The 19,137-nt window shown below is 40.6% G+C and overlaps 1 protein-coding gene across 1 annotated transcript in view; it reads left to right on the forward strand.

The window, feature by feature from the left end:
- LOC117495470 (phosphatidylinositol 3-kinase regulatory subunit gamma-like) overlaps positions 1–19,137 on the forward strand; it is a 280,107-nt gene that overhangs the window by 132,044 nt on the left and 128,926 nt on the right. The window contains 2 exon segments of the mRNA XM_034146734.1: positions 995–1,187; positions 5,798–5,883. Of these exon segments, the coding sequence (XP_034002625.1) occupies positions 995–1,187; positions 5,798–5,883 (279 nt within the window).

The following is a 19,137-nucleotide window of genomic DNA, read 5'->3' on the forward strand; positions in this document are numbered from 1 at the left end:
CTAATACAAGAAAGAGAACTCGTATTATCCCGTGCACGCCTCCCGCTGACTCATTTTTACAAGCATCCGTATAGGCAGCCCCTGTGATTTTCTCCATAGTGATGGCTGCTGCACTGGGTCTGAATTTAAATCACTGATGTCCTGCCAGGGCCATACATCTTCTCAAAGTCAGCCAGCAGTTGGCAACATGCTCCGATGGATGTTGGTGAAGGTGCAGCTCACCAGGCAGCACAGTTGGGGACGTCTGCTCTGTGCTCCATGTGAATGAGTGAAGTAGTGAAATGTTTTTTTAATGTGACAGATGATTATGCATGCAACATCAAGTGTGTTAACCAAGCACTAAGACACACACATGCATTTGCTTTCATATGACCACGTCTGATTACTTCTCACATAAAGATACACCAAGGTTCTCTTTGTGTTAAACAATTGATCTGAAGGTAAAGTAAAGTTGAATCCTGTTTGTTAGATTCTAACCTTAGATGAAGGTAAGCAACTGTTAAATAGAACTGCTTGACACTTCAGTGACAGTCTTTCCAGCTGTAATATGTGCCTATTCATTTTGCAAAAAGATCTTGTGATTCAAAAGGTTGGTTTCAGATTTTTCTTTTCAAATCTTATTACTCTCATTTGTACATTACGGGTGTTATTGGTCACTGAATTCCATACTGTCCTTGAAACTTCCTGGCTTTGACCGAACATCGGGCAATCATTGCCTTTATTGTAGAGACAGAGTGGAAACGGTTAGACAGAAGGGATGATATGCAGCAAAAGGTCCCCAGTCGGATTAGAACCCGGTTCCTCCTCTTGGGGACCAAGACCCAGTACACATGGGCTTCCTTCAGAATGCATTTTTGACATCACTCTTCTAAAAAATACATACAAAATATATCTTGTCCTGAAAACAGAATTCCTTGCAGAAGAACATTTAAAGAATCATGAATTACCCAGGTTCAATGGTCTAAAATATTCTGGTGTTGCTTTTGTCTTGTAGAGAGTCAGAGTGTGGAGGAGTGCGGGGAGAGGCTGAAGAGGATCCTGGAATGTCCCAGCATCCCACAGGCCAACCAGCAGCTCCTGGTCCACCTCAGCAGACACCTGGCCCGGGTCAGCCAGCACCACCAGTCGGGACCCCGGCTGCTGGGACAGGCCCTATCTGATTCCATCTTCAAGCACTCTCCTCTCAGGTATATATTTTATAAACTTGTTTTGTCTGTTGCATACAACAGATAGTATAGATTCACTCTTCTTATTGGTGTCCAATGAAATCCTCTGGCCGAACAGTTAAAGCGTAGTTCAACAGTTCATTCTCCTCATGTTTAATCATGGCTCAAGGTAATGCAGGTAACCGTAGCAACAGCACTGAAGCCTTAGGCTCTATAAGCAGTTTACTGTCTGTTGAAACTAACCTAACCATGTGATACCCTAATGATAAAAATGCCTTTTTTTCCTTTGGTACCTGGCCATGGTGAGATTTAAATGCAATGTCATGTAATTTAACATCATAAAACTTTGCAGCATTTTGTTTTAACCCCCAAGCCGTAAATTGTGTTCTATGATATGGACTTTATTTTTTCTTTTATTTGCTTAATTATCTATTCAAATTAAACCCAGGTGGGCACTAGGTGCATAGCTGAACACATTTAACAACATTTAAGTAGCAACCTTTCTTTGAACAGCTGGTTTTTTAAATATTTAACTTTGCTGTAACTTTCCCTTTGAAACCTAAATATATCTTATCTTAGAAACATATAATATAATGGTATTTATGATAAAAAGGGTTATCTTATGATATGGGAAGCAGTCAACTTCAAGTCGCATGTGGTAAATAGCTCTTAACACTGTGAATTATAACTATACGTTGTATTTACAGACCCTATAGTATATATATCATATTACCATATTGCTAGATGTTGGTGGCCAACTGTGGAAAATGAAGCAGTGTTAAGATTAAAGAGGTTTAGTATCATGCATATAGGAGAAAAGGGAAATCATTTGTATATATATATATTTAAGTTCAAATTTAAATACAAAAAAAATCAAATCGTCTGCTAAATTTCCAAAAATGTTGATGTTGTATGGGTTTGTACAGTAGGAGAATTTTGGAAAATCTTAGTTCAAATCAAAAAACAAAAATGTGACCAAAAACCCAAAAGATTAAACTATACAATGTAATTCAATGAAATACAGCTGTGAAATATTATTTTCTCATACCATTTTTTGTGTAAAAAAAAAAGTTATTTTCTTGCAAAGGTCCACCAGCATATGGGTGGAGAGGGTATTTCCCTTTTATCTAAATTTGTGAATCCTCTATTGAAAGATCTAAACAACATTTTTGGCAGAATGTGTACATTTTTATTTAAGTCTATCCACAAATCAACCACTGCTCAGTTCCATGAAAAACCTCAGTCAATTTAACAAGATTTTTTTTATCCAAGACAAGGATCTTTATATTTTTATTGTAAAAGATCTACCCTTGCTAACAGGAAAACCAAGAATGATTTTTGGCTCAGCTGTTATATCAACATCCTGCAGTTTAAGAGCTGGATGTTTGAACACTGAGAGAATGGCATTAACAAGGCTGATGGTATCGTTTCATTTCTCTGTACCCTGCGCAAGCTCGTCTGCGTCTGTTTTTCCAGAAATTACTGAGGAATTTATCCTTGTGGTGTTGTGTGCGGTTTAGATGTATTGGATTTGGGGAAGCAGTGAAATGAGTCAGAAGCAGTGATTGTTTTCATAGCCTGGTCAAGCAATTAATATCTGACGTGCACAACAGGCGGATAAAGATCAAAGTGGTGTATCATAGCATGCTATGCTTTTTCAACCTGATCCCATGTTTGCTTATTTCGTGTGTGGGGAAATGTTGATTGATGCTAGATGATATGTGATTCGATTTCCTTCTGCAAGTGTTTAGACAGTCACACACATTCTACCATATGGCAAATACAGTATGATGGTGACAAACTGTTGCACTGGGTGAAATGTTTCACACACACACATAAAAACAAGTGTATGTAGTGACCAGGAGGTCAACAATTAGTTTGTGGACTGCAGTTTTGAGGCCTTGTGGCTGTTATCTGGCCTATTATTTGGATGAGAGGCTGAAGCTGGGCAGTAGAGAGCCCTAGCAGGGTGGGGTGCCATTAGAATAACAAACGCTAAGATTTCATCTAATGCTAGCGCTAAGATAACATCTAACTCTAGTGCAGAGTTGGGTGTAACGCGTTACAAAGTAACAAAGTTACAAAGTAACGCGTTACTGTAATAATATTACTTTTGTCGGTAACGGAGTAGTGTAACGCGTTACTTTTATAATTCAGTAATCACACTACAGTTACTAACATTGCCCCGACACGCGTTACTTCGTTACTTTTATAAAATCAGTCATAATCACACTGACAGACAAGAGGGGTTTCCGCCGCAGGTTTATATGTACGTAATCTGTGCGACTTGCGCGTCCACATCTCCACGTGCAGTGCTGCATAAACATGGCAGAGTCAGCGATAACTTTCGAGGGGTGGAGGTATGCCCATTATTTTGAGTTCGTCCGAAGAATAGACAGGAATGTGACGGTGAGGTGCAAACTGTGTCCAGGCCAGAAGCTGTTATCCACTGCTGTAAACACCACGTCAAACCTCAACAAACACCTGCAAAGAACACATGCTAAGGTGAAGCTAATAGCTAAGGACCCCCGAACCCAGAGTGAGGATGTTGTGAGTGCGCCGCCGCCGACTCCGAAGCAGCAAAAATTTGAATTTGGAGGACCGGTAACCAAAGCAGAGATGGACAGGCTTGTAGCATCCTTCATAGTAGAGGAAATGTTGCCCATTTGCACAGTGGAATCACTATCGCATCGTTCAGAGATATACTGCGCAAAATACAGATAGCAGGAGACAGAGGACAGCCATGGTCAGAGCTATCTGGATCAGTCTTATGCGACAATGGAAACTGAACCAAAGAGAACATTTGAAACTTTAGCAGTCTGCGTGATCTGCCTGTAGGGAGGGGCGGGCCGGCCCTGCGAGTAAAGTAACGAGTAAAGTAACGAGTTACTTTATGTAGAGCAGGGGTAGCCAACATGGTGCCCGTGGGCACTTGGTCGCCCGCAGGGGCAACGTGAGTCGCCCGCGGGGCATGTTCTAAGAATAGCTCGCCAAGCAAATCCAAAATGTATAAAATACACAAAACAAAAAAGGAAATGTAATTAAAAGAATCTACCCTATGCATAAACGAAACCTAAATCATAGCGAACTCTATCTACTTACTACAACTCTATATCTATCTAACACCCCTCCTCCCCCCACCCCCACAATGAATATCTACCAATCACGTTCTTGCTTGATTTGCGGGACCAGCGTTGCAGTCTGGAAGAAAAGCAATGTGGCACCTCCCCGCTGATTTCCCTTCTGGCAGAATCTACACAACACATCAGCCCCATTGAACAGCCTATCATGCCAGCCTATACAACACATGAGGGGCAGAGTTTTACTCTGTGTGTTGCAACTTGCATATATATTTATTGCACTTGACGCACACACGCATGGCGTAATTTCCACCTGGGACAGGGGGGACATGTCCCCCGCTCTTTTCGAAATCCCGTTTGTGCCCCCCCACTTTAAAAATATGTTTATTATTTTTTTTTAACGCAAGCCGTCGATCGCCACGGAGGAGCTCACAGCCTCTGTGAGCGAGCGAGACAGAGAGAGAGAGCGAGACAGAGAGCTAGGGAGGGAGGGAGGGAGAGGGGGAGAGAGGGGGAGAGAGAGAGCGAGAGAGCTGGGGGGAGGGAGGGAGGGAGGGAGAGAGAGAGAGCTAGGGAGAGCATACCTTTATCTATTTAATATAGATAAAGTAAGAAATCATTCCAATGTGTATAGGACAGTAAAACAATCAAAAAACAGTTTGAAAGGGGAGTGATTAGTAAAATAAGCATACATAAAAAGAAAAAATGCTAACTAGGTAACATAAGATAAGAATAAACCAGTTTAAATGATTTGTTATTGGTTGTGATCATATTCTAAAGATGTTTGGATTATTGAAAAGTATACAGCTCTCTTTCATCTGAGTGTTGAGAGCTGTTTCCATAAATTCATGTTGTGCTCAAAGTGCTCCAGATTGATGCATTTCACTTCAACATTAAAAAATAATCTTCCTGGGGGTGCATACCCCCCGACCCCCCTAGAGGAGGTGAGGACCCCCCTAGAGGAGGTGAGGCTCGTCCACCCCCAAATAAAGCAGGTTCAAATAATTAGATTGCATACATGTTCTTTTAGTAAACACTGAAAACGGGTCCCACAGACCCAAACAGCACACAAAGGTTAAAGGTCAGCATATCATAATGTTAAAATGTGCTAAATATATACACTGCAAAAAAAGAAAAGAAAAGAGGAGTAAAAGTAGCCCCCGACTTGTTTTATTTTTTAAAAGTAGCCCTCACCCTAAAAAAGGTTGGTGACCCCTGATGTAGAGAGTAACAAAGTAGTGTAATATATTACTTTTTTTTTTAAAGTAATATGTAATATGTAATATATTACTTTTTTTTAGTAACGACCCCATCTCAATTTGGAAAATGTGTTATGAATTAATAAATAAAATAATTTTCTCATCAACTTCTATACAATCTGACTTGTTCTGGAGTCCTACTCTGCGGGCCATTAAAACCTTACCAGGCTAACTTCCTGCTGTTTATGAGTAAACAGTAGTACTTATTTAAAAGCAAAATGTTAATACAGGACATTGTTCAGTGGCATCTTAAAACATTTTACCATACCGTATGTATTGTTTTTGTCAACAGTGCGGATGTAAACCCGGAGCATCACGTCAGGATTTTGGAGGCTCTAATTGCAACAGGAGGTCTCATGGAGATACAGGCTGCACCAGGTAGGATAATTGACATGCACACAAATGTTCTCCTTTCCCCATTTACACACACCATACTGTACACAGAAAGTATTCCATTCGTTCTCTTTGCAGCATTTGTGTCTGCTTTGGTATGTAACGGTTAATTCTGGTATGATACTGTCAATATGATTTCACATGGCTTTGACTCTTGCGTGGCACACAAATGTGGGTCATTTCAAATGTTTGTCCTCAGTGCCTGAAGTTTGTTTCTCAAGTGTATTTTCATACATTTCTCACGTTGGGAACATGACATTCCCCGTTGCACCACAAACTGCAGTGGAAAACACACACTTGGTTTATGAATTACATGGAAAACATAAACGTCTTACCCAAGCTGCTGAGATAAATTGAGTATGAAGCATGAAATAACAGCTTTAACTTAACTCTCTGTTAGTTTGGTTTACATTCTGGATGTACAGAGTTCATGGTAACAATATATGGTGGTTTTGAGATGTTTTTCTTGATGCATTCCTGCTCTGCTGGACCCAGTGTGGCTGCTCTGGTTTAGTGTATATGGACTAAACAGTTTGCACAGTTTCTGCGACATCAGCAATATTTCCCCGAAAGCATAGAAAAACAACATTCTTTCTTAGATGAAAAGTGTGGGTCTAAAAGAGAAAAACTTAAATCTGATCTGATCAACTCTGGAAGGCTGTATTTAGCTAAAATATAAAAAGGCAACCAAAACGTAACCTCAGTTGACCCTTAAGGCCCGGACACACCGGGCCGATTTTCGGCGTCGATAGATGTCTGGCCGTCGATGAGCGTCCTGTCGCCCTACTCAGATTGGTGTGTCCTGCACCGTCGTGTCTTTTCGGCCGTGCCAACACCTTCCGCCACCGATTCGGTAGGCTGTCTGCAAAATAAATCACTCTGATTGGCTGTTCAGCTTAGCAAATCAGTGCATGAGAAGCGAAACGGAAGTGAGGGACCCAAACAAACGCAAATCTGAGATTTCATTTAACTCCAGCTCTCGACAGAGGTTCGGGAAAGCCCCATGAGCTTCTCGCTGTAGAGTGAAAATGGAACGCACATGCTATTTGTTGTTTGTTTATATCACGCAGTCTGTTCTTCTTCTCTCGGTGTATCACGCAGTCTGTCTTCTGGTTGTTGCCTCTTTTGAATGACGAATACACACTACCGCCGCCTGCTGGTAAGGAGAGTTATTGCCACTCACGCATGCGCAGTGCGTACGTGCTACTTGGCCGTCGGCTGAAGTCTTTGCGGTGTGTTCCAGTGCGACTGTTGGCCAAGACGCAGGAGACGTGAGGCGACACAAAAATCGTGTCCGTCGGGACGTGTTCTTTGGTGTCAGTTTGGTGTGTCTGGGCCTTTATGCTCATCACAGTGGCAGAATGGTTAACAAGATTTCATCTGGATATAAATTCCCCAAGACAAACGGTAAAAAGCTTGCTGATTTATAGAGGCTTATTGTCTTTTGAGCAAGCCTGGTGAACGTCTGCAAAAACAAAACGCTGTGGACAGATCAGTCACGCTATATGAGGACGACAGAAAGGTCATACAGCAGGTGTGTGGTTGATTGTTAGGGCCACGGCAGTCTGCTGAGGTTGTTTTCTTTGGGTCAGTGTGTGCATGTGTGGGTATAAATGTCAGTAGGTCAATGTGTGTATGAGTGTGTGTGTGTGTCTTAGTTTCTACTGGTCTGCTGATGTCAACATTGTTAAGGCCAGGGTCAACATATTGGTTGTAGCAGTGATTATGGTGGCTGCTCAGGTGGTGATAATTCATCGATGATATTTGAAAAGTTGTTGTACCTCTAAGAAGCTTGTTGTTGTGCTGATGACACTTTGATTAACCCCTCTTAAAAAAGATGTGTTCCTCAAATGAACCCACTATTGTTTGGCTTCTCTAGATCCTTTACCACTGTGATTAATACCTGGAGCATTTTTCTGCCTGAGGTCAAACTGAAATCTGATTGAATATGGTTGCTTAAATGTATAGCTAAGACATCTTAAAGGAACACTCATTCACAAAATGTCCCCTTGACAATCTTCTTTGGAGGATACAAAAAGATTGTTTTCGAACTAGCTACTGCTGATCTTTAGTTGTCCTTGATCTTATGCTACCTTTGCTTTGGCTTCAGCTTTCAGGTTTGGTGGTGATTACTGTTACTCACTGCAAAGCAATACAGCGGACAAACACAAACACAACACACAACAGCCTTATAGAGCCACAAATCAGACTCAACCGTAGGTGGGACTCCTGTGTCAGTTGTTCGATTTTCATTTTTTGTGGGTGACACAAGAAAGGACAGGATGATGTCTGGAGGACAATCAATAATTCATGCTATAAACCTCTGTCCTGCAGCGTGGGGGAGATGAAGGGAATGGAAACATCAGGGGTCGGGGCTGGGCTTTTATATGTGTTCCTGATTCAGAATATCTTTAAAATGTAGCCTGAAAGCACATACAAGACCATTTGAAAAGCTCATTGACTGTTGATTTAAATTGAATTAACCCAGTAACATTTTTGCAAGGATCCCCCGCAGAGCTTCCTGGTGTTGCTTGTGTTTCATAATGTTAGAAATTGCCTCAAAATGCATTGTTGGTCATTTTGTGTGTGTGTGTGTGTGTGTGTGTGTGTGTGTGTGTGTGTGTGTGTGTGTGTGTGTGTGTGTGTGTGTGTGTGTGTGTGTGTGTGTGTGTGTGTGTGTGTGTGTGTGTGTGTGTGTGTGTGTGTGTGTGTGTGTGTGTGTGTGTGTGTGTGTGTGTGTGTGTGTGTGTGTGTGTGTGTGTGTGTGTGTGTGTGACGGGTGACCCACAAAGAAAGTGATTTGGGGTGGTATATCTTCAGGTTCGGTTCTGGGTAAAACAAAGAAGATGCGGGTCGGGTCTCGGGTGTTGCATAATAAATATATTAAAATAATAATAATTTAATTTAATGTTTAAATCCTCAGACCTAACCCCTGCGGGACCGCGCATAATCATAACCTCTGCACCGCATCAATCTGCTGCTGAGCGCGCCACATTCGAAATGGCTGAGGTGAAGCTCTCTTGTGGAGGATACAGCATTGTCAATAACTCTTCCTCAAGAGCGAAATCCAACGTCTGGGAGGCTTTTGGTGTCATCCTAGATGGAGAAAATAACTAACGTCCCACGCTTTTTGAGCCAAATACACAACTCCGTGTGTTAATAATTGCATGTTTGCACTGCTCATAGGATATGCGGGTTCGGGTCGGTTTGCGGATCTTGTGCCGACGGGTCGGGTCGGTTTGCGGAACTAATTATCAATATGTGCGGGTGGCGGGGCGGGTTCGGTATTGCACATCGCGGGTGCGGGCGGGAGCGGGTCTTGAAAATCAGACCCGTGCAGGACTCTGGTGTGAGGTACATTTTCAGTTGTGTGTGTGTGAGGTTAATTTTCAGTAGTATGTGTGCGAGGTTTAATTTTCAGTTGTGTGTGTGTGAGGTGTTCAGTAGTGAATGTGAGAGGATTTCAATAGTGTGTGTGTGAGGTTAATTTTCAGTTGCGTGTGTGTGAGGTGTTCAGTAGTGAATGTGAGAGGATTTCAATAGTGTGTGTGTGAGGTTAATTTTCAGTTGTGTGTGTGTGAGGTGTTCAGTAGTGAATGTGAGAGGATTTCAATAGTGTGTGTGTGAGGTTAATTTTCAGTTGTGTGTATGTGAGGTGTTCAGTAGTGAATGTGAGAGTATGTCAGTAGTGGTTGTGCAAGGCCAGATGTTTTCAGTAGTGTGTGTGCGAGGTGAGTTTGAATTTTGGCCTACATGGCCCTTCATAGTTTTGTGCATTCTTTGAAGTGTGTCTTTTGTAACATCTCACACACACACACACACACACACACACACACACACACACACACACACACACACACACACACACACACACACACACACACACACACACACACACACACACACACACACACACACACACACACACACACACACACACAAACATACACACACACACACTCTCTCTCTTTCTCTCTCTCACACACACTCTCTCTCACTGTGGGGTGTCTGAATAATGCCTCAAAACCCTCTCTGGGCTTTATAATGAGGAAAATGATGTGGGAAATGTACTGATGTAACACCCTTACGCTGTTCTTCAACTTCGTTTCTTCTCTAAGGATCTCTGTCTGTGTCCTATTTACACATCATCTTATTATGAATTTTGAGCTCCAAGGTTTTGTCCGGACAGGAATTACTAGCTTAAAAAAGACAGATGGGAATTCAGCCGAGACACATTAGTTCTGCACTATAACTACTTGAGAAACAACTCTGACAAACTTGGATCAGGAGAGAAACAATCCTTTAACTTTAGAAACAATGAGTTGAAGACATTAGGCAGATCTGAATATGTAACGTAAAAAATATGTATATGTAAAAATACAACACTATACTTCAACCTTACCTTTATAGAACTTAACTCAAAATTGACACTGAGTACTGTGCTAAAAGTTCAAATTAGTTTTTAAACTTTGACCTAGTTACCGTTGACCTTTCGGCACTACACCAATCAGATGACAGCTGTATAAGGGTAACCATAGAAACGAAACATCTGTGTCCTTGCGGTGAGCGAATCGCAAAAGTGTATCATGTGAATGCAGCATTAGGCAACAAAACAACTTGGTAAGGTTTAGGAAGACATCACGATTTGGCTTGAAATACGTTATTTGGTATGTAAATTCAGTTATTGACATAAATTATAATTAATCAACATTGACTTTTGGTTTCACATGGGAAGCCAGAAATGGTCTATTAAGTGAAAGTCCTTTGTTTGCTTGATGCAGACTATTATTGCACAGCTATAGAAATGTCAAATCAAACATAATCTGAGAGAAAATATGTTGCCCTTTAAACATGAATCACATTGCTGTTTCATTGTATGGGAAAGCAATTTGTGAAAAAACAGGTTTATAAATGTTTGCTATAATGCATTGGCCTGTAGTTGTAGCTGTTACAGTCACTTTTATTTACACTGCAGTCTGGATTGTGCAAAACTTTGCCTTGAAATACAATGTTTTTTGTCTCTTTGGATTATTTCATTTCCAGGAACTGGCAACTCTGCTCAGCACTAACAAATGAGATGTTCAGTCATTTAAAGGTTCAAGGTGTGTGTGTGTGTGTGTGTGTGTGTGTGTGTGTGTCTGTGTGTGTGTGTGTGTGTGTGTGTGTGTGTGTGTGTGTGTGTGTGTGTGTGTGTGTGTGTGTGTGTGTGTGTGTGTGTGTGTGTGTGTGTGTGTGGTTTCAGTTGCCTGGCAGGGTGACTGACTGAGCTTCTCTTTGTTTGATGAATGGATTTAGAGTTACAAATAGAGGGAGGGAGACAGAGAGCTAAAACAGAAAGGTCAGGTTCATGTGTGAGCATTTTTCTCACCCATTACCTCCCCTAGCACCCATCCATACAGCATTAGTGAAGGTCAAGGGTTAGCACAGTGCCTGTTGGCGGTATGTGAACCCCTAAACAGAGGTTTGGGATTGTGTGTGTGTGTGTGTGTGTGTGTGTGTGTGTGTGTGTGTGTGTGTGTGTGTGTGTGTGTGTGTGTGTGTGTGTGTGTGTGTGTGTGTGTGTGCGTGCGTGTGCAGCAGCTCTCTGTGTGCACATCACTTGCATGTGAAGCCTCAGTCTAGTCCAGCCAATCTGTCAGCCAGCACGCTAGATTCAGTTGGAAAAAAAGGCAGGATTGTAAAGTCCAAAACACACCCATTCACATTCTGGCCCTCTCGCTCGGCTTTTGTTATGAGCTGTTTTCCTTCCCAGGCACGCAAGCCGTGCCCGCAGCTTGGCAGGAATACGACATACTGTACACTAACACACACACAGTTACAATTACACCGCACACACTGACTCTTTTTCTGCACTCAAATGCCATGTGTTTGGATGGTAAAGTAGCTGAGGATTTGGTAGTAAAATCTAATGCTCAGAGACTTCATCAGAGAGCTGGCTGCTGGTACTGTCGACAGTGTTTCCCTCTGTTCACATAATCATAGTCTTTTGTTAAAATCCATTCTTCTGTGTCTCTCTAGCTCTGTCCAATTTGCAGCTAATACAGTATACACCTACACCACCTTTTTAAAGTTGTATATGAACAAAACAAATTAAACTGTCAAATGGTCCACCTGACCAAAATTAACACACAACATTGCAATGTTCTCTTGTAAAAGATTACTGTTAAGTGAACTAAGATGTCTATCAGATGGTTCAGATGGATCTCGACATATCTGCTGTCAATAAAGGTACTATGGTTTAAAATGTCATTATCTATTATGTTGACGAACAGGAGTCTAGGAAGTGTGGTCACCATAAACTGCGTTTGACTGTTTGTGTGTCATGCTCAACCCGGTATCACGGCAAGACGTGAACATGTGACGATTTACCATGCTGGGAGACGTGAAGATGTCACGATTTCGTCCCTTCAAACGTGACAGTTACACGGTATTGTTAACATGGCCCAACCAGTGGAGAAATACCCGGAAGTGCCAAGCAAATGCTACCCCGGCGGTCGGTTGTTATTGTCAATATTAATATAATAATGATTTATTTTTTAATAGTCACACTCGATTTCGCCGATTTTCTTGTTGCCCCAGCTGGTCGACACCTCTTTTAGCAGAAACAAAGGCTACATTAATGTATTAAATCGATGTTAATCCATGTGTGTGGAATTAACGGACGTGACGTTGTGCGATTGCGTTGCCAGGCAACAGCTTCGGTTCATGTTAATTTACAAACTCTTCAACTAGAACCGTAGTTATATTTCCAAACATTTTAGAAGGCCTCACGAAATACTTTAATGTAAATTAAAATTTAAATGTGAAGGAATATGTGTATAACAAAATACATCCGTCATAAAAAATACCGGAAACAGACGTAGGCAAGGTCCTCAGCTCGGTGATTCGATGGTTTAGCCGCAATGCACGTTGGGAAATGGTGTTTATGCGATGTGAAATCCGAAAAAAACAATTAAAAATAAAATAATACTTTATTCCGAGTGTGCTTGCTTTTCTCTTTGAAAGTCATCACATAGCGGCATTGTAATACACGGTTCGGCTGCATTAAATATTACATATCTGCCGTAGTTCTGTATTTATAGAGCCCTGATGAGAAGACTTCTGGACAAACAGGAAGCACTGCCGCCAAAACTGAAAACGTGACGTGGATCATAAATATATCAGCAATTAAACAACATCTTACATTTATTTTCACACAATACGTCTCCTTGCAGTATCAATACTAATTCGGCTGACTTTTATATTTGATCCAATTGGTAGATACAGATGATAGAAAGGCACATCTAGTGGTTAAAGCACGTTATTGAATTTTATTATTTCATTATTTTTCACAAAAATGAAACCATCAATAGCAAAAACAGAATTAACTGTCATTAGTAAACCACTCAAATAAAAAGATCATAAGTGGTTTTGTTTTACATAGCCTATATTTTAAGGATAATAATAGCAATGTAACACTGTCTATGACATTTATAACACTGATTTGAAAAACATACAGAAAAAACTAATTCACTGCCCTTAATAAAGTATTTAAATATACATTTCAGGTGTGCTGTTTTGTTTAGATCATTGACATCTGGAGCTCTTTTAATGTCCTTTTTGATTATTGTTACACCAGGTCTTGTCAAAACCTTTATTCCATATTCAATATCCATTACTAAACAAAACAGCAATTATACTCCACTACAATTCAGAGGTTAACCTGGTATTTTTACTCCACTACATTTATTTTAGTTACTTTGCAGATTCTGATTAATGATGTGAAATATAAACAACCCTTAAATCAGGCTTTAGTTACACCTGAGTAAAATTCAGGGAAAGGTGATTGTCAAGTGCCAACAATCAGGAGAGATATTTGATAGTTGCTGCTTGAGAAGACTAAACATTTATCTGCAGATCTCTATAAAGTATATTCATTACTCGTTATTCTCTACTAATAGTTAATTAAAGACTGTATATAATGGCTATTTTGCATATCCCTTTCAAGATTTCAAGATTTTCTAAGGTTCACTGACATATCATATACACAACTAATTCAATAACGTGCTTTAACCACTAGGCGGTGCACACAAGGTACACACAGCCATAATAACTTTGTATTATTAGTGTAGGACACTTGTGTATGTATAACATCTGAAGATGTGTAGTTTTATTCATGTTTTCACATAATTGTACAGGATATTGCTATATTATTTCACATGTTTTACTTCTAATATCTGATTTGTAAAACATCACAGACAGAAAGGTATATCCGTCATTTAACAGTAAGCTATTGAAATTCTGAATCCATCGATGTGTCTCCCATCACCCAAATCCCCTGACTATTCTCTCAACTCAGTATTTACATTCTTATATTCAAAGAAAATCAGTAATATCTTTAAAAACTACAAGTCCTTTTATATCAGCTGTGCACCGTTATGGTGTAAATATAACCTATCTACCAATTGGATCAAATATAAAAGTCAGCCGAATTAGTATTGATACTGCAAGGAGACGTATTGTGATGTTGTTTAACACTAGCAGTGTGCGAAAAAGTACCCGTCCCACCGCCCGGGACGTGTTATTTACAATGTCGGACAAGTAGATCCTTCAATTGACTTGTCCAGCGGACAAGTGACGTTTTTAGCCCTCATTTATTGACAAATTATTGATAAACTCAGTTTACAAAATGCAGAACTCATTCGCAAATTGTCCGTGTCCGCCATTGTTCGTTTAGAAATGTTAGTTTCGGTTCTGCTTGTCGATTCCTAAGGAAATGCATCTCGCCGCTTTCTGTACTGTTAGACGGGGGCGGGGCAGTGCCGGACGTGTAGCACAGTGGCAGGGTTGGGAAGCAAAACTCGGTTCCGAGTAGGAACAAATAACAATTGTCCGGTACCGGGATTAATAAGAGTTGTGAGGACAGGAGGCCGAGCCCCGCGGACCGCAGCTCTCTCTCTCTGCTCCGGATCATCTGATCGCTGCACGGTGCAGTTCAGCGTCTCTCTCTCTCCCTCTCTCTTTCTACACGCAGCGGACCCGCTGCCCGTTTAACAGCCTAATCTTTGTCAAACTTTCTTATGTTCTTTCTTTAACACGTAATGAAGGTTATTAAGCGTTTTAGCTCCTATGTTGTTAATATTGACCGCCATTTCCTTTATGAAGTAAATCAGCCTCCCTGTCTGTGTCCTCGCGCTGTCCTCACATCCCCCGACCCCCAGACTCGGAGGAGCACAGGGATGTCAGTATTGTTTATGAAGCAGGGTATAGAAAATACATTATTGAAATGAAAATAGTATTTATTTACTTTTACAAACAGTGAGCAGCTGGGCAGCTGCAGCATGTGTATTGCAGGACATGTGTAAGCATGCAAGCGTCTTTGAGTTGTAGAAAAGCGCTAGGCCTATAGGCTATAAATATAATGTATTATTATTATTAGGCCTATGTGTTGGACATGTGTGGTTGGACTCTGTCTCACAGGCAGGTTGCAGTGTAACATCAGAGGAGACTGGGCCAATTGTACATTCTCAAACTGCACCACATAGAACTAACTAAACAATGCAGAGATTATTTTTATATAATTGTATTCAATAACCGTAAGAAATTAAACTGTATGAAGTGATTTCTAAATAGGAATACAGATTTGACTTAATGTTTTCATAAATATGTTTTTCTCCCAGTTTGTCATGGGACTTATTTTTACCCTCTCAAAGAACCGGAATCGAGAACCGAAAATAACCGGAATCGAAAAGCAGAACCGGAATCGTTAAAATCCAAACTATACCCAACCCTAGGTATGTGTGATGCAGTAAAATCTTACCGCTCGCTTACGTTAGCGGTGACGTAAAAATCGTGGGGAAAAGTAAAATACGTTGGCGAAGAAGAAGATTCCAGTGGCCCCAATTTTTGTCCATTCTGGACAAGTGAAAAATGTATTCGGACAAGTAAATTGCCAAACTCACTTGTCCATGGACAAGTACTCTCTAAAAACTTTTTCTCAGACTGACTAGAACCGCCAGAGATTTTTTATACCTAAAACCGCCACCTGGGTCAAAATTAAACCATCGAATCACTGAGCTGAGGACCTTGCCTACGTCTGTTTCCGGTATTTTTTATGACGGATGTATTTTGTTATACACATATTCCTTCACATTTCAATTTTAATTTACATTAAAGTATTTCGTGAGGCCTTCTAAAATGTTTTTAAATATAACTACGGTTCTAGTTGAAGAGTTTGTAAATTAACATGAACCGAAGCTGTTGCCTGGCAACGCAATCGCACAACGTCACGTCCGTTAATTCCACATCCACACACATGGATTAACATCGATTTAATACATTAATGTAGCCTTTGTTTCTGCTAAAAGAGGTGTTGACCAGCTGGGGCAACAAGAAAATCTGCGAAATCGAGTGTGACTATTACAAAATAAATCATTATTATATTAATATTGACAATAACAACCGACCGTCGGGGTAGCATTTGCTTAGCATTTCCGGGTATATCTCCACTGGTTGGGCCATGTTAACAATACCGTGTAACTGTCACGTTTGAAGGGACGAAATCGTGACATCTTCACGTCTCCCAGCATGGTAAATCGTCACATGTTCACGTCTTGCCGTGATACCGTGTTGGTCATGCTATGTGTTGAGTTCCGTTAGCTGTTAGTGTTATTAGCCAAACACAATGTCCAAACATTGCCATTTGTCTAGACCACTAGTGTATTAAATGTTTTTTTCTTGTGTATAATGCAAAATATACACTCACATTTTAATTGTTGCTGCTGTCTGAACAGCTTAGCCAAACACACCTCAGGCAAACACACCTCAGGAAACGGCTGCTGCTAACAGCTAACTAGCTCTCCTACTACCAATATGAAGACAGTCAGTTGTAGTGTTTTTTTGGTTTGCCAAGTAATAGGACTAATTTAGTCACACACTGTTTATGACTAAATTAATTAAAACCACAATGTTCTTACCTATGCATGCAAATCAAGAAAGGAGCAATTCTTAATCCCTAGTGCAAACTTGGTTCCAAACCAAAGCAGTTGTTGATCACTTATGAGGTGGGCAGATTGGAGTCTTACCAAAGTAATCAAATACTTTGGCTTATCTCCCAAAATGTAGAACTAGTAATGTTATATTGTTACACACTAAGGATAATCAGAATTCTAAAGCCCCTCGGCTGCTAATGTCTCAATGACCTGCACCCTTTCCTAACAACTAAAAACCACACACACACTCGTACTTTGCCAAGGTCAAGAGTTGAGAGCACCCATGAGCATTGGAGGGCATGTTTGTATGTGTAGGATTAGAATGAGTGTGTATTCATGTCAGCCACATGCATGACTATATCATGTGTGTATGGGTATATCTGTGTGTGGGTGTGTATGTGAGCAGTTCACAGTTAAGTCATGTTCTGACTCGATCCCATTGGGAGGTAAGTGCCAGCTTAACAACTAGAATAATCCTACTATACGGGGTCAGCATTGGGGCGCACATACACGTAAACACACACATACACAAACACACCAACGTGTGTGAATATGTGTGGGCATCATGGTTGTATAATTTGATTAAGGTCAAGCGAGTACTGAGCTTTTAGCTTGTGTATTTATTGGTATTTTGGCATGTTTGTGGGTCTATGTCCAGCCTGTGTTCCTTCAGCTGCACACAATTACATGGCTTAGTGCACCAGCTAATAACACACACTCTGCCGTCCATCCATTCTCCCAGTTTTTAACATCCCTTCCATAAAATTCCCATGAGAGAGTCATCATTTTGGATAGAGAAGCTCTGTTGGCAGGCGAATGGAGGGTCATTATTGGAGAGATTCACTTTTATAATACTTTACAACATGGGCCAACAATTTATGTCCTCAACAATTTTCTTATTGGCCTATGTGAGTTTAATATTTGGATATTATAACATACATTTTAGGCCTTTCCTTGAAAACGAGCTTGATGCAGATCGAACCGCAAAGTGAGGGATGACGGACAGATGATCCACTTCAGTACAAAATCTGTGTCCTGTTGTAGTGTAAAGGAAATTATGACAAAAGATGCATCACTGACAGACCACATCAAGTTCAAGGTCACTACCCCACAAGATATTTTACAGTTGTTCTATGGTTCAGTGGCTGGAAACGACTGCATTTTAATGGATAAACATAGAAACAAATCCAGCATTAAGATCAAAAGTTTTTTTCTTTAGCTTTGTATAGATTATTTTTACAAAAAGTAATGTTTACCTTGATGTGTACATCACGGCTTACTGACATTCGCTTTGGATCTTTGAAAATCATATGTCCAAGCTGATCTGTTCCCCCCGTCATCCTTCTTTCTTTCGTTGTCACATCATATCATGAGGTCAGGGGTCACAGTATGGCGTAAGATGAAGGTAATGGCCTTTGAAATGACTTTGTTAGCTGGATACAGAGAGACATGTGGCCCGGTCAGTCACAACAGGAGGTCATGAGGTGAGGGTCATACCACACAAACGAACGCACCCACACACAAACGCATACATACGGAAACACACACACATTATCATGGCCACTGCTGTAAATCTAAGGAGGTCATGGAATTGTGGAAGCCCTGATATGAACAAGAACCTTGTGATAAGGTTAATGATGCCATTTGCACTGTTTCATCAACATAACAGTTTTTTTTTTTTTTTAAATCAAACCATCGGTTTCACTTACCAAATTACATTTGAGCTGGTTGTTACTTTTAGTTAACGTGTTGTATGTCGCAACTATTCAGAATACCCTTTTAATTCTATCCAAAACAGAATGATATATATGGCTGCAGACTGACTACCCCCACTAATGTTGTATATTGCCATGAACAACCTGGTCTCACCAGAATGCGTGACTCCACCACGACTCCTTAACACCGCAGTGCGTGGTGGAGTCACGAACTTTGCTACATTTACGTGTCTGCACCACGCAAACAACCCCAATGTAAAGTGAATGAGGCTCCTTTGTCGTGGTGCACACACGCGTTTCTACAACGTCCAACATTGAGCTTTTATTCTATAAAACGTTTTTAAAATCTACTTTATAGCTTGTAGTAACTCATGGGAGGCTTCTTTTATTTTATTTGTATTCATAATAATTTTTATTTTTCGTCAGAATGTATTATGGTGCATTATTCACCAATTTTTGTTCTCAAAAAACAGTGCATTGTGTGTAATACAACTGTGATTTTTATTAAATGAGTTAGTTTTTAAGGAAGGCCAGAGCTTCAGCTGTGTCAAATA

Source organism: Trematomus bernacchii, unplaced genomic scaffold (genome assembly GCF_902827165.1).
Source record: "Trematomus bernacchii unplaced genomic scaffold, fTreBer1.1, whole genome shotgun sequence".
Classification (NCBI taxonomy): Eukaryota; Metazoa; Chordata; class Actinopteri; order Perciformes; family Nototheniidae; genus Trematomus; species Trematomus bernacchii.